General features: G+C 45.8%; 3 protein-coding genes across 3 annotated transcripts; all 3 read right to left on the reverse strand.

Moving 5' to 3' along the window:
- Positions 1–217: 217 nt before the first annotated feature.
- LOC146341629 (olfactory receptor 14A16-like) lies at positions 218–1,144 on the reverse strand. The gene has a single exon (XM_084807582.1). The coding sequence runs from the start codon at positions 1,142–1,144 to the stop codon at positions 218–220; it is 927 nt and encodes a 308-aa protein (XP_084663708.1).
- Positions 1,145–8,335: 7,191 nt separating this feature from the next.
- On the reverse strand, positions 8,336–9,250 carry LOC146341630 (olfactory receptor 14J1-like). Its single transcript, XM_084807583.1, has one exon. It carries the CDS (start codon positions 9,248–9,250, stop codon positions 8,336–8,338), a length of 915 nt encoding a protein of 304 aa, XP_084663709.1.
- A 10,097-nt stretch (positions 9,251–19,347) lies between these two features.
- LOC146341631 (olfactory receptor 14I1-like) lies at positions 19,348–20,298 on the reverse strand. The gene has a single exon (XM_084807584.1). It carries the CDS (start codon positions 20,296–20,298, stop codon positions 19,348–19,350), a length of 951 nt encoding a protein of 316 aa, XP_084663710.1.
- Between the last annotated feature and the right edge of the window lie 1,699 nt (positions 20,299–21,997).

Consider the following 21,997-nt stretch of genomic DNA (forward strand, 5'->3'; position numbering starts at 1 on the left):
GCTACCTGCCCAATCTGGTGGCAGATGTATGCATTCATTGCTACTTTGATGCTGGCATCATTGTACCTCACAATGCCCTGTCTGCAACATCATCGTCACATGGAGGCTTGCCAGCACGGGGGAATGGCTATGTTAATTATGCAAATGGAAACAGTGTGGGAACCACCATTTCCACACTGGAAAGCATACAATCCAAAGCTTGCAGAACAAGATCATTTTAGAGCAAATGCCCAAATCTTAACTTTTTCCACAAAGCAGCCTTGATCTCTTTGTTTCTCATGCTATAGATGAACGGATTCAACATGGGAGGAATTATGGCATATATCACAGCAAAAGCTATATCCAGATCAGAAGAAACATCAGAAGGTGGCCTTGCATAGGCAAAGACTCCACTGAATAACAACAAAGAGACAACAATGAGGTGGGGAAGACAAGTGGAGAGGGCTTTCTTCTGACCATGTGCAGAGGGGATTCTGAGCACTGTAGCAAAGATCTGCATGTACGTTATGATGATGAAGATAAAGCATCCCAGTGCTATAGTACAGCTTAGTACAAGAAGCCCAACTTCAACTAGGTAAATGGCAGAGCAGGAGAGCTTTAATAACTGTGGGATTTCACAGAAGAACTGCTTGACGATATTGGAACAGAAAGGGATTGCAAAGGTGCCACCAGTGTGTAATACAGCATAAAGGAGACTAAAAATCCACCCAAAGGCTACCATCTGAAGGCAGGCTCCTTTGTGCATAATTCTCTCATACTGGAGTGGTTTGCAGATGGCAACATAGCGATCATGAGCCATAATCGTCAGAAGGGCAAGATCTGATGTTGCAAAGAAGAAATAGAAGAAAACTTGAGCAACACATCCGGAATAAGAAATTGACCTGTTATTCATGAGGGACATTGCCATGGATTTCGGTACAATGACTGAAATTGTGCCAAGGTCCAGCATGGCCAAATTCATTAGGAAGAAGTACATGGGGGTGTGCAGGTGGTGATCAAAAACTACTGCAATGATGATGAGAATATTCCCTGCTAGTGTCATCAGGTACAATGCCAGGAATAGAAAGAAGTGTAAGATCTGTAGCTCTTGGTCATCTGAGAATCCCAGCAGCAGAAATGTGAACATGGATGTATGGTTGCTCATTTGGTCTCATTACTTGCTTACTACCTGTGGAAAGAAGAAGGCAAAAGCTTTTAATCTAGTAACATTGATTAGCTGGTTGATTTTTTTTTAAAAAAAGATTCCCCTAATTTACCAATGAAATCCACCAGCTGTTTCTATGCTAAACTAGTGGTGGGCAAAGAATTGCAGTCATTTTTTTTTTTTCTTCTCCACAAAGTTGTCATGGCAGTAGCCCTTTGTATTCTTCCCTGCATAGAGCAAATTCCTCTAGGGGAAAGCAGGGCTGTTCCCCCCCCCCCCCGCAATTTCTCCATATTGAGTGGAATGTTGGAAAGGAGAGCATCTGTGCAGAAATCTGTATGCATATACACTCCTTCCAATTAGGTCCTCCAGTTATGCAGAAATGTTGTATCATGATTTACTGTGGTTGATGGTCCAAAGATACGAAAAACAACAACAAAATCTTAATTAAAAAGTGTGGAGGAATACAATTTGAAATACATCATCCATTGCACTCCGGGTGTGCTGACCCCTGTGATTTCCCCAAATGCGAGATACTCGACTGCATAATTTATTTAATTAAGATAAATAAATCTTAATTAAAAAGTGTGGAGGAATACAATTTGAAATACATCTGTGAAAGGAAGAAGACTACGAGGAATAGTACTGCACATGGGGGGGTGTTATCTTTGTGGGTTTTCTTAAAATCCTGCCAATTCCTTTAAAATTGTTAATTTAATAATAGAGCTTAAAGTGATATTTTACCCAGCCTTGCTGCCACCATAAAATATTGCACCCTTATTTTGTTGTTGTTGTTCAGTCGTTAAGTAGTGTCTGACTCTTCGTGACCCCATGAGCCCATGGACCATAGCACGCCAGGGCTTCCTGTCCTCTGCTCTCTCCCGGAGTGTGCTCAAGTTCATACCCTTATTTTTACTAGTTACCATTTATCCCTACAGTAGCTGGGTAAAAATGTAGGACAAAATAGACAAGAAGTTCATACAAGTTAAACAAATGGATAGTAAATTTATTTTAAAAATCAATGTAACTATAGCAGAATAGGTTTACTTAAATGGAATCTGCATTATAGAGTTTAGGATTACTATGAAGTACCATATGTTATTGTTCATTTAAATACATCACTCATAAACAACAGTGGTGTTACTGTTGCTGGCTATGTGATAACTGTAATTCCACTCTCTATTCAGACCCTTAAGGCTGCAATTCTAGACCCATTTCCTGAGAGTAAGCCCCACTGAACAGGATTAATTCTGTTCTGTGTCCACATGTATAGGATTGTGCAGCCAGCCTAATTCCCTACAAAGTTCTAACCAAATGAACTCACAGGCTGGTTCAGAGGGCTTTACTTGCATTTCCCCTCTGGTTGGAGTTCACTGAGGTACTTCTCAGGTTTCTTCCAGGGCTTCAACTGCAGTCTTCCATCTGGTGGAGGAACTACTATTGCCTCATGTGCACTGCAATCCACTGTCACTCTGGCCTCAGCTCCTTCCTGAAGGCTGCCTCAGGAATCCACCACCACTATCTTACAAACCTTCTCAGCTCTTGCCATGGTTCTTCAGTTTTCCTTCAGCTCTTAATCTCCCTGCTCCAGGCTCTCATCAAGCTTCTGACAGCCACCTCTGAGCCTCTTCTTAAGTCCTGCCCCGTTCTTCTTCACTGTCCACACCCTGAGTCTGATTCCCCATATCTGACTGTTCAACTGATTGACTGACTTCCCCAACTGCCCTGTACTAGTGCTGCACCTGTCCTTATATTCTCTCCAGCCAGGATCCTTCAGCCAATCAGCTCATTTTGAGGTGGAATTCCACACCCTCACTATTCTCTAATAATGGACCAATTGACTTAAAACGGAATGTCCACAAACTAACCAATCGTAACTGACCAGTGAATGATTCCACCATTCCTGTATAAAAAGGCAGAGACCTCACCTAACATAGCCATCTCCTTAAGCAACACTGTTTACCTGTCTTTGCCAGATTGGTACCACAAAATTTAACCTTTGTATGTCTTCTGTGGCACTAGCCAAGGGTAAAAGGCACACCATTTTTCTCTTCTGCAGTTAACCACTCACAACTAGGGATGTACGAAATACTTGCCTGGTATCATCCAGGGACATCTGCAGTGGGGGGGAGGCACTCTGTCCCTCTCCCCAAAATTCTCCCCGGCCAGCTCCGCTCCGTGGCAACTCTGTGGAGCTGCCGGCCGGGGCCACCTGCAGCCGGACATCTGGCCCCTGGGCTGCACAGGGACGCAAATGGCGGCCGCCATAGCTGCCGCCATTTGCGTCCCTGTCTTTTGCCATGATAGGCTACGTATATATTTATGTAGCCTATCACGGCTGAAAAAAAAGGGAACGCAAATGGCGGCTACAGCAGCTGCCATTTGCATTCCTGTTTTTTTGCTGTGATAGGCTACATAAATATTTACGTAGCCTATCATGGCAAAAGACGGGCGCAAATGGCATAATGGCCGCCATTTGCGCCCCTAACTTTTGCTGTGATAGGCTACGTAAATATTTAACAATTTAACAAATAGGGATGCAAATGGCATCCCTGCATTAGCTGTGATAGGCTACGTAAATACTTACGTAGCCTATCATGGCAATAATGAAGAAACGAATGGCAGCCGCAAACGCGGTCACCATTCGCAAAGCAGTGTGAACGGCACCAGGTAGGTGCTCTGTTTTGTGCACCTTTTGTGGGGTGGTGGGGCAGTGGGCTTCGTTCCGCCACGGATTTTGGGGGGCCAAATGCACTGGCATTCAGCCTCACTGAGTTCTGTGGTGGAATTCTCCAACATCCCTACTCACAACTCAGTTCTTGTTCCAAGACAACATTTACCTTAGGAAAATGTCTCAGTTTCTTTACACAAGATAAGACATAACAACATAGAAATCAAATGTAAGGTTGGAAAGGTGAACTTTCAAAAAGATCACTGTTTTCTTTCAAATGAACAAGAAAAAAAAAAGCATGTTGCAAATGTTTCTATTAACGAAAGAGGAGCCATGATCTGTCATGAGCTCACTCTCACATTATCTCACGCATACACCCCTATTGAATGAACCGTTATTTCCAGGGCAACAGCTGGAGTGGATACAATGATGCCTTCATTTGCTCATATTAACTTTCATGTAGGATATACCACACCAGATGGCCAGTGAAGATTTATGTCAATCAGTGCAGTGATGTCTTCTTCAGCATTTTAATGTAGCAAGTAATTATGGAAGCACTTCTAAATATCTTAGCAAATGCATGATGAAATGGATCTGAAACTGTTGTTTTATTCTAGTTAAGTCCCATTGACTTTGTTAGTGGAGGGAATTCTGGCAGCAAAATATCCTTCCAAGATTAATCATTTATAAATCAAGTGGAATTGATAGTCGGTAGAAAGAAAGATGGATAGAAACATACATGCATGCATATAGAAAAGGGGGAAAAATGAACTGATAATAGTAGATAGGTAATTGGGTGGATGGATGGATAGAAAGTTTCAAAGAGAAATAGAAAAGTAAAAAAAAAAGACTACTCTGTATTACACCAAAATCAGAGTAAACTGTACAATTACCAAACACTATAAAACATTTCAAATACTCACCAAGATACAAGTTCCACCTTCATATTCCTTTAGGACATGATGTGTTAGCGATGCATGAGTCCATCCATTCTGCCATCCAAGTATTTTGAATAATTTGGTGGCATATGGGACTGACTGGTGTTTTGTCTACAGTAGTATTATATGAAAATAATATGGACAGAATTTTTCAGCAAAAAATATTACAGCATGTCACAGGTGAGTAATTTAAACCTATTTTGGTTTCTTGGGATATTATACTTTCTTGGGATCTTACTCCCAAGAGTCCAGAACATCTGAGCAGGAAACATTGTTGAAATTCCTACCTCTGCAATTTTGTTTCTTCTACTTCTCTCAAAAAAACTGAAACAGATAATTAGAACATGACAAATTCTACTGGATCCTTGGGAAAGGAACGCACTTGTGAGTAAAATCCATGTCTAAATTACCTCAGTGGGATTTTTTAAAATATCGAAGTACTGTTGGCAAATGATTTAGTGTCAAAGTGTGAGGATGGAAAACAAAGAAAGCAAATGTCACATCTTTATGTAAAAGGATGAGAATGACATAGACCATGCGATGAGATCTTTTATCCAGAAAGGCCATATTGCTAAGTCGGCAAGAAACTTTAACTGGTCTGTGAGCATTATAACAAAATGGTAGGCTTCCAAAAGAAGATGGAGGAATATGGATGAAATAACCCCTCCGAGACAGATCAGATTTGGATTCATCAAGAAAACAAAAATTAAAGTTTGTATTTCAACTGCACATCCAGAGGATATTCTTTGATGAGCTTCCACTGGGCTTTAAAAACCTGGCTGTTCAGGTGGGCATTTGGGGTGGGTTAGGGTTTTTTAGAACCGTGTTGCTTTGTTGTTTTGTATTTTTGGTCAGTTGATCATGTAAATTTGTTATTAGTAGTGTACACTGCCTAGAGTGGCCAGGTAGCAGGCCAGATGGGTGGCTAATAAATCAAATACATACATACATACATACATACATACATATTCAAGATTTGGCTCTCTTTGCTCCAGCACATCCTTGGTCTTAGCATCAGCAGCACACAAGTATCAACATATTATCAGTAGTATTATTAGTATTAGTATTATTATTAATAATAATAATGCCCACAATCCTGTATTACTTACTACTGACTTTGACCTCAATTGCCCTCATTACCTTCATAGAGTTAGAGAAGGCCCCATCTAATCAATATGGGAGAACATCCAAACTGGTTCCAAATCTGAAGCAGCCATCAGTGAGGTTCCTTCCAGTGAGGCTCTGCACCCTAGTGTGGGCTACATCCAACCAGCAGTCTTACTGCCTGTGAGCCAATTGTCACAATTCCTTGGCCCGTTAATCTCTCCTGGCTTCAGATGTATCAACTCAACTGCTAAGCTATGCACTGGTTAGGGAAGCCAGCACCAAGTGGCTCAAAATGTTACTGCAGGATTCAACCTCATAGACCCATTACATCAATTAAGAGAGCAATCCTATGTCCTCTAGAGGACTTTTTGGTTTCCCAGTTCTGAGCTCATAGACAGCGCTATGAGCTTGGAGCCAGGAAACTGCATTCCCCAGCTCCCTCATTCTCCCCCTCATAGCCAGAGCAGAGAGAACAGCACTGGCCGCCCCTCCGTGCTTGTAACACGGAGCATGAAGACAGCGAACAGGGGGTGGCCCTGATAGTGGGGCAGAGAAGAGACTGCAGAAGCTGTTTTAGACAGCTTCCTATGCAGTCTCCAGCCCTGTTCCTGCCCCCTCTCCAAAACCATGTTTAGACCCCCGAAATCAGGCATCTAAGGCAAACTGCAGGGCAGATGGCGCAGAGGGAATCCTCTCCTTCGTGCTTCAGCCACCCTGCACTGGATAGATGGTTGCCTGTGACTTCAGAGGAGTAGGGATGTACAAAAGTCACTTACCTTTTCAACAGGGTGATTTGCGGTGGGGGGGAGGCGCTCCACACCTCCCCCTGAAATCCTAATCCGGCCAGCTCTGCTCCGTGGAGATTCCGTGGAGCCGCCCACTGGGTCTGCCCGCAGCCGGACATCCAGCCGCTGGGCAGCCTTCTGGAAAAAAAAAACCGCATACGCAAATGGTGGCGGCTACAGTGGCCGCCATTTGTGTTCCCTTTTTTTCGCTGTTTTAGCCTACATAAATATTTACATAGGCTAAAACATCGAAAAAAAGGGAACGCAAATGGCAGCCGCCATAGCCGCCGCCATTTGCATACGCAGTTTGTTTTTCTTTAGCTTGCCGTGATAAGCTACGTAAGTGTTTACGTAGCCTATCATGGCAAAGGCAGCTACACAAATGGCATGGTGGCCACCATTTGTGTGGCTGCCTTTGCCACGATAGGCTACATAAATACTTATGTAGCCTATCATGGCTGCCTGGCCAGATGCAAATGGCGGCCGCTACGGCGGACGCCATTTGAGTCCGCAGTAGCCGGCCGAGAGACCAGCTGCTGCCGCTGGAGCTGCCGCAGGAGCCACCGCCGCTGGAACATCCACCCCAGGTAAGCTTCGTCCTGGGGGCGGGGGGTGGGAGGCCGTTCGGCTCGGGTTTCGGGGGGCTGAATGCCAGTGCATTCGGCCTCACTGAAATCCGTGGTGGAATTCTCCACCATCCCTACAGAGGAGGCCGGAGATGACCAAGGATCTCAATAGGATCACACCCTAAAAGTATTAACACATTTTTAAAACAAAACAACTGGGGTTCATTAGCATGCATGCCAAGTTTCAGGTATTGAGGTTTCATAATCTTGGTGCTATGGCAGTGATGGAGAGATAGATTACTGTTCATTTTATTATTATTACACATTTATTGTATATTATATTATATATATTTTACTATATTTCAGGAAGAAAGGGAGCATTTGAATCATCTGCTTCCCATCCACCCCACTCCTGGTCATGTGGATGCCTGAGTTGCATCCACTGTAAATTGGACTATCTGATTAAATTAATCTGGGCAATGCTGGGTACTTCAGCTAGTTATACAGAAACAGAATCTGAAGGAAGATTTGCAGGAAGCTACATTGTACCTCCATCAGGAGTCCACCCTGACTTTGAGAGTGGTGGACTTGTGACTACCTCCTCAGAGCCACACATTTCTAGGAGGGTTTCCGATGTCATCCCATCCCAGGGTGCCACAACTCTGAATGGGTGAGCCAATCCGTGTCTTGCCCACTGGTCCTACAGCCCTGAGCAGCAAGCTTCATGAATCATCAGTCACCATCAAGGTGTCTCAACATGCTCAGCTATGCTACATTTTAACTCCATTTCCCACGCACACCTGCCATGCAACTGTGACTAAATTGACATAAACCATTCCATCACCCTGAATAAATACTTTCCATGCCCAGCGTAAGTGCAGAGGAGGCAAAACAAACAAACAAGCCAACAAAAAACCTTCCAACCAGGGCCAATGTGGCGGCAACCTTATGCATCCATTGGCACTTTGATGCTGGCATCGTTGCATCTCATGCTACCCCATACTCAAATGTGTCCCTACATGGATGGAGGCTTGCTGCCACAGGGAATGTCTGTGTTATTTATACAAGCTGAACAACCACTTACAGACAGAAAACCATACAATGCAATGTAACAGAAGAAGGTGTTAGAGCAAACCCCCAATTCTTAATGTTTTCCACAAAGCAGCCTTGATCTCTTTGTTTCTCATGCAATAGATGAATGGATTCAACATGGAAGGCATTATGGCATATACCACAGCAAAAGCTATATCCAGATCTGAAGACGAATCTCTGGGAAGCCTTCCATAGACAAATATTGCACTGAATACAAACACAGAGACAACAAGGAGGTGGGGAAGGCAAGTAGAGAGGGCTTTTTTCTGACCATGTGCAGAAGGGATTCGGAGCACATCAGCAAAGATCTGCAAGTATGTTAGAAAGATGAAGCTAAAGCATCCTACAGCTATACAACAGCTTACTACAAGAAGTCCAACTTCAACTAGGTAAATGTCAGAGCAGGACTGCTTTAACAACTGTGGGATTTCACAGAAGAACTGCTTGACAATATTGGAACAGGACATGAGTGCAATAGTGAAACAGGTGTGTAATATGGCATAAAGGAGACTAAAAATCCACCCAACAGCTACCATCTGGAGGCAGGTTCCTTTGTGTATAATTCTCTCATACTGGAGAGGGTTGCAGATGGCAATATAACGATCATGAGCCATTATAGTTAGGAGGGCAAAATCTGTAGCTGCAAAGAAGAGATAAAAGAAAATTTGAGCAGCACAACCAGACCTGTTATTCATGAGGGACATTGCCATGGATTTTGGTACCATGATTGAAACTGTTCCAATGTCCAGCATGGCCAAATTCATTAGAAAGAAGTACATGGGGGTGTGCAGGTGGTGATCAAGGGCAACTGTAATGATGATGAGAAGATTCCCTGTCAGTGCAATGAGGTACAATGCTAGGAACACAAAGAAGTGTAAGATCTGTAGCTCTCGGTCGTCTGAGAATTCCAGCAGTAGAAATGTAAACATGGAAGTATGATTGCTCATAATGTCTTCATTACTTGCCTGCAGAAGAAAGAAGTCAAGATCTGTTAATCTACAAATATTGATTAGCCAGTTATTGAAAACAAATTCCCCTAACTTATCAATCAATATCACCGTAGTTTCTAGGGATGGGCAGATTCCCTACCTGTCATTCTAGAGGGGAATCCACCCATGGGGGGAGGCAATCCATCCCTCCCCCTGGAATCCATCCAGGCCAACTCCACTCCACGTCGATCCTGCGGAGCCGGCTGCCAGCTCCGCTTCGCTGGCGAATTTCATTGATATGGGCGGCCGGCAGCCATTGCCATGCTGTATCTCTGTATAAGTAAGTCTCCGGACACAAATGGCATAGTGGGCGCCATTTGCGGACATAAAGCTGGTAAATTAGCCTAAATGCAGCCATTTATGGCTGCATTTCGGTTAATCTACCAGCTTTACGGCCGCAAATGGCGTCCACTACGCCATTTGCATCCCTGGTTTTTGACATGATAGGCTACACAAATATTTGTGTAGCCTATCATGTGAATAGGGATGCAAATGGTGTACTGGATGCCATTTGCGTCCCTGTTCATGCGATAGGCTACGGAAATATTTGTGTAGCCTATCACATCAAAAAACAGGGATGCAAATGGCGTAGTGAATGACATTTGCAGCCATAAAGCTGGTAGATTAACCGAAATGCAGCTGTAAATGGCTGCATTTAGGCTAATCTACCAGCTTTACAGCCGCAAATGGCACCCACTATGCCATTTGCGTCCGGAGACTTACTTATACAGAGATAGGGCATGGCAATGGCTGCGGGCTGTATCGACTTTCAACAGTGATGTGGAGCAGGCGGCCAGCTCCACAGGATCGACGTCAAGAGGGATCCAACCCGGACAGATTCCATGGGGAGGCAGAGGTGAGTGGTCTGTTCTGCCATGAACTCCGGGGGTTCTAAACTCTAAAGAATCCGGCCTCATTGGAGTCTGTGGTGGAATTCTCCGCCATCCCTAGTTGTTTCTATGGTAAATCAGTAATGGGCAAACAATTGTAGCTGATTTTTGTCTCCTCGAAGTTGTCATGGCAGTAGCCCTTTGCATTCTTTCCAACATAAAGCATATGCCTATGGGGAAAAGTTCCACTTTTCCCACCAGCCCTGCCCATGATCTCTGCACATTCAGTGGAAAGTTGGGAAGGGGAACATCTGCACAGACATTTGTTTGCGGGTTGTTTTGTTGCAACTGTGCAGACATTTGTATGCAGTAAGCTCTGTCCAATTAGTCATGCTCATCATGAAGACTTTATGATCAGGTGGAGAGCCTTCTTCCAAACACCAATACATACATAGGTGTCCCTTTCATGCCACTGAACACACTCTTGGCCGTGATCCTCCTATATGCACAACTACAGTAGACTTTTGTGAGGAGGAAAACACTGGAATCAACCTAATATAAGGGCATTAAGGAGAGGGGCATCATTCTAGTCCATTAGATTTCCTGTCTCCTTCATGAATGAAACCATGAATGACACTGACCAAAAAAAGGTTAAAGCAGGCAGAAAGGATGAAATGGTGGCGGGGGGAGAAAAAAAGATGTATCAGGGGAATGTGGGGGGAAACTACAATAATAAGAGGCACAAAAATTCAGGAAAATTGTACTCACTGGCAGATGAAGAAAGAAAAGAATTGGAGCTGTAGAGGAGAAGAGTCTAAGGGCCACAATAATGTAGTTTCACAGTCTGAAGTACTTTGGCCACATCATGAGAAGACAGGATACCCTGGAGAAGATGCTGATGCTACGGAAAGTGGAAGGCCAGGGCCTGCAGGAGAGGCCACCACCACCACCGGGGAAGAGGCGGGCCTGCTGCTGCTGGGCCTGCTGCTGCTGGGCCTGCTGCCGCCGCCGCCACCACCGCCACCAGGCCTTCCCTGGAGACTTCTGCCTGGCAGACCGCCAGTCCCTGCAGGACCAGGCCCCCAGGTACCGAGCCAGCTGTGCTGCTCCACCTGCCCTCCCTGGAGGGGCTACATAAGCTGGCTGGCTGAGGTGGCCTGGGAGAGCCAGGGCCTGCAGGAGAGGCCACCACCGGGGAAGAGGCGGGCCTGCCGCCGCCACCACCACCACCACCACCACCACCACCACCACCACCACCCCCCCTGGCCTTCCCTGTGGACTCTGGCCTGGCATTATTTTTAAGGGGATTTTTAATTGTTGTGTGTGTGTGTGTGTGTGTGTGTGTGTGTGTTTTTCCTGGGGGATTTTGTTGTGGTTTTAGGGGTGGGTAGCCTGCCTGATAGGCGGGAGCGAGGGGGCATGTGTCCACCTGATGGAGGCAGTGGGGGGAGTGTTGGGGCCCAGAAGATACCGAGGCTGGGCGGCAGGTGGTGGCGGAGTGCTAGGGGCAGGCCATGCCAGGTAAGGGGAACAAGGGAGAGATGTGTAGTATCTGTCCCCTGCTCTGGGCCTGTCCAGAGCCAAAGGATGGCTGGGGGAGGCGTGACCCCATCTTCTGGCCCTCGTTTGCTGCTCTGCAATGCCAGGTCTGTTACCCAGAAAACCTCCCTCATCCATGACATGATCCTGGATGAGGGTGCAGACCTGGCATGTATTACGGAGACCTGGCTGGCCGAGGCTGCTGCTCCAACCCTTGCAGCCATGTGTCCAGCTGGATTTTCGTATGCACAGCAGCCGAGGGCTGGGGATCGGGGAGGGGGAGTGGCTGTTATCTACTGAGAGTCCTTCGTCTTCACCAGACCCCCTCTCCGGGAGACCAAGGTTGCTGAGTGCATGTACTGGAGGTTGGGCCCGAAGGGCAGTCTGGGGATTCTGCTCATGTACCGTCCACCCCGCTGCATGACTGACTCCCTGGTCAAGGTGCTTGAGGTGGTCTCTGATATGCGTGTACAGTCCCCTAACTTACTGGTGTTGGGGGACTTCAACGTACATTCGGAGGCCATCCTCACAGGAGCACCTCGGGACTTCATGGAGACCATGGCCTCCTGGGAGCTGCACCATATTCTAACTGGGCCCACCCATGTAGCCGGTCATGCACTAGACCTTGTGTTTGTTTCTGGAGAAGTGGGGAGTGATCTGGAAGTTGGGGGTATATCCACCACCCCCTTGTCATGGTCAGATCACTATCTGGTGACGTTGGACTTCTCGGTTCCACAACCCCTCCGCAGGGGTGGAGTACCCATTAAAATGGACCGCCCCAGGCGTCTTATGGATCCAAATGGATTCCTGAATGCGCTTGGGGATTCTCTGGGGCATGCCAACGGCCACTCGGTCGAGACCCTGGTGGGTGGCTGGAATGCCGCAATCACTGGGGCGTTAGATCAGGTGGCTCCGAAACGCCCTCTCCCCCTGAACAGGGCTCGGACTGCACCATTGTTCAATCCATGGTTACGAGCTCTGAAACAGGAGGTGAGGTGGTTAGAGCGCCGGTGGTGGAAGTCTCGCTCCAAAGATGATCAAACACGGGCTAGAGCTATATCTTCAGCCTATCACGTGGCGGTGAAGGCAGCAAAAAAGGAATATTATGCTGCCTCCATCGTGTCTGCAGAGTGCTGTCCCAGGAGGCTGTTCCAAGTGGTCCGGAGCCTGGTCGGTCCTGTGGCTCCGGAACCACTGGAGCATTCTAAGGCCTCCTGTGAGGCCTTGGCAAGGCACTTTGCAGATAAAATTGATCAGATTAGGTGTGTTACTCTGCACGCTGTGGATACAGTTAGTGAGCAAGAGGCGGCCTGTGGCAAACCGGTTTTGTGGGATCGGTTCCAGCTTCTTCCTCCTGATGAAGTGGACAAGGTGCTTTCATCTGTACGGCCGACCACCTGCTTACTTGATCCTTGCCCATCTTGGCTCATTATGAGCTGCAGAGAGAGACTGGGTGAGGGGATCAAGGCAGTGGTGAACGCCTCCCTTGAGGAGGGAGTGATGCCATCAGCCCTCAAGGAGGCAGTGATAAGACCGCTCTTGAAGAAGCCCTCCTTGGATCCTCAAGTTTTGAACAACTTTCGCCCAGTCTCAAATCTGCCATTTTTGGGCAAGGTGATTGAGCGGGTGGTGGCGGTGCAGTTGAAGGCACACTTGGAAGAAACTGATTATCTAGACCCATTTCAGTCGGGCTTCAGGCCTGGGCATGGGACAGAAATGGCCTTGGTCGCCTTGGTAGATGATATGAGGAGGGCTCTGGATAGGGGTGAATGCTCCTTCCTTGTTCTCCTCGACCTCTCAGCTGCTTTTGATACCATTGACCACGGTATCCTCCTGGACTGCCTGGAGGGGTTGGGCACTGGGGACACCGTATTGCGGTGGTTCCGGTCCTTCCTCTCTGGCAGGTACCAGAGGGTAGCACTGGGAGAGGAGGTTTCGGACCCGTGGCCACTTACTTGTGGGGTGCCACAGGGTTCCATCCTCTCCCTGATGCTATTTAACATCTATGTGAAGCCGCTGGGGGCTATCAGGAGGTTTGGGGTGCAGTGTCATCAATATGCGGATGACACACAGCTCTACCTCTCGTTTAAATCTTCACCAAGGTTGGCCGTAGAATCCCTGTCCAAATGTCTGGAGTCGGTGAGTGGCTGGATGGGGAGGAATAGGCTGAAGCTGAACCCTGACAAGACCGAGGTACTTTTGGTGGGAGACAAGAGGAGGCTGGGGGATGTTGACCTGTAGTTGAATGGGGTATGGCTACCCTTGAAAGACCAGGTCCGCAGCCTGGGAGTCATTTTGGACTCCCAGCTGTCCATGGAGGCTCAGGTATCAGCTGTGAGCCGGACAGCGCTGTATCAACTCCATCTGGTACGGCGGCTGCGCCCCTTCCTTCCTGACCATCTGCTCCCATCGGTAGTACATGCCCTGGTCTCCTCTCATTTAGACTACTGTAATGCGCTCTACATGGGGTTACCCTTGAAGACAGTTCGGAAACTGCAGCTGGTACAGAATGCGGCGGCTTGCCTGAACAAAGGCAGCCGCCAGCGAGATCACATCACTCCAGTGCTGAAGGAGTTGCACTGGTTACCAGTTGTGTTCCGGGCCCAATTCAAGGTGTTGGTTTTGACCTTTAAAACCCTATATGGTTCCAGCCCAGCCTATCTTAAGGAGTGCCTCCAGCAACACCAGACAGGCCACTTAAAAAGATCAGCCTCGGATGGCCTTCTCTGTGTCCCATCAGCCAGGACAGCTAGACTGGTGGGGACGAGGGAGAGGGCCTTTTCTGTGGTGGCCCCCACTCTGTGGAACTCCCTCCCTAGGGAACTCCGTCATGCCCTCTCTTTAATGAGCTTTCGTCGTGCATTAAAAATGTTGTTGTTCAGGCAGACATTTGGGGTGGGTTAGGGTATTTTAGAAATGTTTTTATTGTAGAATTGTATTGTTTTAAACTGTTTTTATTGTATGTTGTACATCGCCCAGAGTGGCTGAGTGACCAGCCAGATGGGCGATTAATAAATTTAATAATAAAAATAAAATAAAGGCAAAAGGAAGAGGGGCTGACCAAGAGCAAGGTGGATGGATGATATTCTGGAGGTGACGGACTCAACCTTGGGGGAGCTGGGGGTGGCGACGGCCGGCAGGAAGTTCTGGCGTGGGCTGGTCCATGAAGTCACGAAGAGTTGGAAGCGACTAACTGAATAAACAACAACAACAACAGTCTGAAAATGAGTCCCCACACACCAATAAATCCTAGGGGAAAGCTCCCATTCAGGGCAATGGTGTGTTTTTTCCCACTAAAGCTGCCTTTACACTAAAGAAAAACCCCTCAGTCCTCCCGTTCTGCAGCCTTTCTGCATTTACACTGGGCTCCCAGATAGCAACCACGTGATTGCTGAGAGGGGAAGCTTTTAATTTTCAATTTCAAAGGTCCCCTAGAACTCAATGAAACAGTGTCATCTAGTGGCTGTTTTAATCACATAACAGTCTGAGTTTCAAAGATAGTTCATTAGTTCCAGATGTATCTGTAATGAGAAAACCAGGAAATACCTCTGGATGTGCCCTGGAGGTTCATACCCATATAATGAGGCCACAAACTTCTGTGAGTGAGCAATCTCAATAGCAGGATACAAGCTCCGTGTGAAGTAGCCATAAGGCTAATTGTTGCATGAAAAGATGACTTCCCTTGGGATCATGGCTGGGGAAAGGAAGGGGTTAAACCTCCCTTCCCCAGGCACTGCAGCCTGGATGAAAGGTGCCTCCTCCCCATACTTGGTATCATTATTCATTTTAAAAAACACACACACACATACCAGACATAGTTGCTAATCAAGCTATTTAACTAACATGGGGTTTGGCCCTAGGTGTAGTGGAAGTGGCTTTAGCTAAGACTGGGCAGGAAGTTCTTTGATAAGAAATTCCAGCTTGAAATTTTGGGGAAGGGGGGAAGGTGCCCTGAGCCCATCCCCAAGGTCAACTTTTCTCACTGCAGTGAACACAGCACTCCTCTGGACACTGGGACCCACCACCATTTTAATTTCTAGATGTCCGCTGGGAACTATATGCAGCATTTTTTTCCAGATGCTTTGGGTGGGGTGAGGAGAGTCCCCACTCACCAGAAAGCACACTAAGGGACCTTAGACCAGACACACACTTTTAGCTTAACCTATCTTACTGTAGGGATAAAATGGAGTAATCCCACCACCAGCACCACTGTCCTCCTTGGATGTAAGAAAACATGGAGCAACTGGGAATAGGATGTGTCTTCCCATTCTTCACTGTGAGAAGCAATGATGAAACTGCACTCATCGTGCAGCACAGGGACTCAGGGATTATTACCTAGTTGTTTGATTATGCAGATATGTGCCATTCTTTCCAACCCCCACAAAATGGGCTTATACCTTTTGCTCCAATTTTCAACCAACCCCCACCAGCAGGAAAAGATCACCAGAAAAGGAGCCCTTTTCACAGGGTGGAAGTGTTCACAAAAAACAGCACCCTCCAACATTTCAGTTCAGCCCTACACTGAAATAATCCAAGTGTAGAGACCCAGCCAGAGGAGATCACAAAGACTGTTCCAATTGTCAGTTGCTGGTTGTGCTGTACCCAAGACAGAGAAGAGGGGGAAACCTGGTGGCAAAGTAGAAAATTAGGACTCACCATACAAAGTTCTTGCTCACTCAAGAACATGGGTGTGCTCCATGTACAATGTAAACCACCACTATAGAAGAAAACGTAAAATGTTGGTATTTAAGAAAGAACAATGGTACTGTCTTAGGTGGTAGCTTCATGGAGAAAGAGGGAAAGGTTGCCGGAAAATAGGTAAAAATAGTCATTAAAACCAAACTACATGTGGCATTAAATGTCAGACAACGTCATCTTTATGTTCTTATAGTAACTGGAGGTCAGGATTAGGACCCTAGCAGGAAGGCAGGGGGAATTCAACTGTTTACTTCACTTCTGTGGTTCTCACAGAAATCAAAGCTACCCACATACTATTTTCATTTGAAAGAATAAGTTATTAATATCTACTGGACATTCCTTTCAAATGTATCTAGGAACTGGGTAGCTTCAATTTATGTTAGGAGTCCACAATCCTGGTTACATAGTGTTTGGCCCTTAGATATCCACTGAAGAGGACAATGTGGGTCTGGAAATGTTTAATATATTGAATTTCTAATATAGTGAAACATATAATTAGAACATGGCAGATGCTTCTGAATCCATGAAAAGATCACACTTCGTGTAACATCCATGTCTAATGTTATCTCAGAGGTATTTATTAAAATACTGAAGTACTGTTGGCAAATTATTTAGTGTCAAAGTCCCATGATGGAAAACAAAAGAAAGCAAATACTAGGCTTCAAAAAGAAGATGGAGGAACAGGGAAGGAATAACCACTCCCCAGACAGATCAGATTTGGATTTCTCCAGGAAAACCAAAATTAATGGTGGGATGCCAGCTGCACATTCAGAGGATAATCAAGGTTCAGCTCTCTTTGCTCCAGCACATCCTTGATCTTAGCATCAGCAGCACACAAGTATGAAGAAGCCTACCACCCTGTATAACATTCTACTAACTTTGACCTCCTTTGCCCTCACTAATGTCACAGAGTTAGAGAGGGCCCCATCTGATCAATATGGGAGGGCATCAAAGCAGTGTGGCTCTGCAACCTACTGTAGGCCACATCCAACCAGCAGTCTTACTGCCTGCGAGCCACCTGCCATTTTGACAATGCCATAAAACATCTCCTATCCTCCTGCTCTGTAAAGTTGAGCCAAAGAGAGGCAGCAGGTGGGCCACCTCAAACACTGATGGGCCTTCAGCAGATGTCTGGCTATGTTGTGCTCTGCCAGCAATTCTGGAGGATGTAACAGATGTCGCAGAGCCAGAGGCATGATGTTGATGGAGCTTAGAGGCCTTCAGGTATGCCATGTCCCTCTGGCACGGATTGAGCCCTCCCTGCTGCACAAGCACCCTAGTGAATCATTCGGGAGTGGACTGGGCAGGGCTCAAAATATGCCAAGGTGGTTTTCAGACCACCATTGACAGCAGGTTTACCAAGTGGACTTTTTTTAACCATTCTAACTTATTTCATGCTGCTTTCAACCACTTGACAGATGAAGTTTTATTTTAAAATGGGGGAGCCCATTTGCCTCTGCTGATGTTTGTCCCATCAATTTATTTCTTTCATTTTGCACATGCGTCCATTGTGCATGCATGCATAGACAGCTGGAACCATGGGCTCCAAATCTGGGAGAACCGGGGAGTGCAGTGGCTGCATGTTGCATTGGGGCAGAGGAAGAGGAGTGTGTGTTGGGGGGGGGGAGACCAAGTGGCAGAACTGGAATGAGGGCTCTGGAGCGAATAGTGCTACCTAGCCTACTAGGTGACTTTCTCTAAGTGATGGCTGATGGGGGCTATGGTGGCCAATGGTGCAACTACATAGTTTTAGGCCCTGGATGTAATGGTCTTATGTGGGGGGGGGATTAGATGATGAAAAGGTGTTTGGCAACTAAAAGAAGAAGAAAGAGTTTCTGGGAATGTGCCATGTTTTAAACACACTTAACTCATTAGGGCATCACCATGACTACAGGACTACAGTTGCGTTTGCTTCTGTTGTCCTGATGCAAAAAATATTCTCTTGAGAGTAAGCATGATTTTGCTGCAGAAAGTGATCTTGTTCTAAAGTAAAAAAAATCTATTTAAAAAAAAAACCAAGAAGGAAGAGAGGATGCTGTAGCAACCAGCATCTGGCCCTGTTGGTTCTGGCACGCCCCTGAAATCCCAGATACTGAAGCTTGGCCTGTTTTCCACACCCCTCATCACCTCCTGCTCTCTAGGTGGTCAGGAGTGGGGGGCTGTGAGGCCCTGGACTTCAGCCCAGAGGTCCAGTGCTAGCTGCCTCAAAGGTAGCAGCAGCATGCTGGCACTGGCAACAGTGAGGGTGATTATTATTACTTATTTATTATTCAATTTATGAGTTGCCCTATAGCCAAAGTTCTCAGGGTGACATACATAATACAAATAAATACAGTAAAACCAATGATAAAACGATATTAAAATAATGTAAAGGAAGCAACAATAATAATTTAATATAATTTTAAAAGGAGGAATAAATGTCAAAGCAGCTAAAACATGGAAACAAATGGTTTTAAAAAGAGCGTAAGTCACATCATTGCAATCAAAACAGTAGCTCATAAGTGTTGTTGTTGTTGTTGTTGTTTTTAAAAAAAGGCCTGGGAGATCAAACAGGTCTTTGTAGTGCACTGAAAAGTCAAAGAAATAGGTGCCAGGTAAACCTCTCCAGAAAGGGCATCCCATGATTCGAGGGCTACCACAGAAAATACTTGTGAATAGACACCCACTGAGTGTATGTGGGGCTACCATTGAAAATACTTACTTGCGAATAGACACCCACTGAGTGTATATTTGGGCACTCAGAGCAGGTCCTCAGCTGATGACCTCAGGGCATGGACAGGAACATATGGGAAGAAGTGGTTCTTCAGATACCATGTAGCGAAGAATGAGAGGAAATGGACAAACAGGGAAAAAAGCACCCAATATAAGCTAGAGGGGATGGAGAGCAATCCATGTAACTGCATTAATGTTTATTGAACACTGAAAGGTTTGTAGTATAAGATTAAACATTGCAGGGACAACCATTTATATGCAGAATACAAACCACTATCATCGAACAACTCTAGAAAGTGTTTTACGGGAATGCCCCAAATCCAACCATTTCCACAAAGCAGTCTTGATCTCGTTATTTCTCATGCTATAGATGAATGGATTCAACATGGGAGGAATTATGATGTACACCACAGCAAAAGCAATATCCAGATCAGAAGAAGCGTCAGTGGGAGGCCTTGCATAGGCAAAGACTCCACTGAATACAAACACAGAAACAACTATGAGATGCGGAATACAAGTGGAGAGGGCTTTCTTCTGACCATGTGCAGAGGGGATTCTGAGCACTGCAGCAAAGATTTGCATATATGTTATGAGGATGAAGATAAAGCATCCTAATCCTATACTACACCCAAGCACAAGAAGCCCAGCTTCCACAAGATAAATGGCAGAGCAGGAGAGCTTTAATAACTGTGGGACTTCACAGAAAAATTGCTGGACAGTATTAGAACAGAAGGTGATTGCAAAGGTGCCACCAGTGTGTAAGATGGCATTAAAAAGACTAGCAATCCACCCAGTGGCTACCATCTGAAGGCAGGCTCCTTTGTGCATAATTCTCTCATACTGGAGTGGGTTACAGATAGCAATGTAACGATCATGTGCCATTATAGTTAGGACAACATAATCTGTTGATCCAAAGAAGAAATAAAAGAAAACTTGAGCAACACATCCAGAATAAGAAATTGACCTGTTTTTCATGAGGGACATAGCCATGGATTTGGGTATCATGACCGAAACTATGCCTATATCCAGCATGGCCAAATTTATGAGGAAGAAGTACATGGGTGTGTGTAGGTGATGATCAAGGGCAATTGTAATGACGATGAGAAGATTCCCTGTTATTGTTGTCAGGTACAGTACTAGGAACACAAAGAAGTGTAAGATCTGTAGTTCCCGGACATCTGAGAATTCCAACAGCAGAAAAGTGGACATGGAAGTAAGATTGCTCATTTTGTCTTCAGTACTCACATGCTACCTGTAGTGGGAAGAAGTCAAGACCTGTTAATCTACTAATATTGTTTAACCTGTTAATTTAAACAGCATTCCTCCATTTTAAGAATGCAATCCAAGAGATGTTCCTTTGCTTTCTCAGTAGTGGGCAAACAATTAAGATGGAATGTTTTCTCCTCAGAGATGTGATGACAGTAGCCCTGTTCATTCATTCCCCTTTCACACTTAAAGCAAATGTGCAGAGGGAGACATGGGATTATGCTTGTCAGCCATGCCCCTGATATGCAGGTGTTCAGTGGAACATTGGAAAAGAAGCCTACATAGAATCATAGAATCATAGAATAGTAGGGTTGGAAGGGAACTATAAGACCGCTGAGTCCAACCCCCTGCTCAATGCAGGAATCCAACTCAGAGCATCCCTGACAGATGGCTGTCCAGCTTCACCTTGAATGCCTCCAGTGTGGGAGAGCCCACTACCTCCCTAGGTAATTGGTTCCATTGTCGTATTGCTGTAACAGTCAGGACATTTTTCCCGACGTTCAGCCAGAATCTGGCTTCCTGTAACTTGAGCCCATTCTTCCATGTCCTGAACTCTGGGATGATCCAGAAGAGATCCTGGCCTCCCTCTCTGTGACAACATTTTTGGTACTTGAAGAGCACTGTCATATCTCCCCTCAGTCTTCTCTTCTCAAGGCTAAACATGCCCAGTTCTTTCAGTCTCTCTTCATAGGGCTTTGTTTTAGTCCCCTGATCATCTTTGTTGCCCTCCTCTGAACCCTCTCCAGTTTGTCTGCATCCTTAAAGTGTGGCACCCAGAACTGGACACAGTACTCAAGATGAGGCCTAACCATTGCGGAGTAGAGGGGGACTAGTACTTCCCAGGATTTGGAAGCTCTACTTCTATTAATGCAGCCCAAAATAGCATTTTCCTTTTTTGCAGCCACATCACATTGTTGGCTCATACTCAGCTTGTGATCGACAACAACTCTAAGTTCCTTCTCACTTGTAGTATTGTTGAGCCAAGTATCACCCATCTTAATCATAGAATAGTAGGGTTGGAAGGGGCCTACAAGGCATTTGATTTCTTTTTCCTAGGTGCAGAACTTGGCATTCATACCTATTAAATTTCATTCTGTTGTTTTCTGCCCAGTGCTCCAACCCCTCAAGATCACTTTGAATTCTGTTTCTGTCTTCCAGGATATTAGCTATCCCACCCGATTTTGTGTCATCTGCAAATTTGATTAGCATTCCCTGTACCTCCTCATCAAAGTCATTAATAAAAACATTGAAAAGCACTGGGCCCAGGACTGAGCCCTGCGGTACTCCACTCGTTACCTCTCCCCAGTCTGAGACGATCCCATTGATAAGCACTCTTTGAGTCCGATCCTGTAGCCAACTGTAGATCCACTGGATCGTTGATTCATCTAGCCCACTTTGAGCTAGTTTGCTCATCAGGATATCATGGGGAACTTTGTCGAAAGCTTTGCTGAAGTCGAGGTATATGATGACCACAGCACAGCATTCCCACAGTCCACAAAGGAGGTTACCTGATCAAAAAATGAGATCAGATTCGTCTGGCAGGATTTGTTCTTGACAAATCCATGTTGGCTTCGAGTAATCACTGCATCGTTTTCAAGGTGCTTATAGATGGATTGCTTTATCATCTGCTCTAGAATTTTCCCAGGAATTGATGTCAGAC

This window comes from Heloderma suspectum, chromosome 6 (assembly GCF_057233095.1).
Source record: "Heloderma suspectum isolate Gila_16-S chromosome 6, 16-S_ref, whole genome shotgun sequence".
In the NCBI taxonomy this organism is placed as follows: domain Eukaryota; kingdom Metazoa; phylum Chordata; class Lepidosauria; order Squamata; family Helodermatidae; genus Heloderma; species Heloderma suspectum.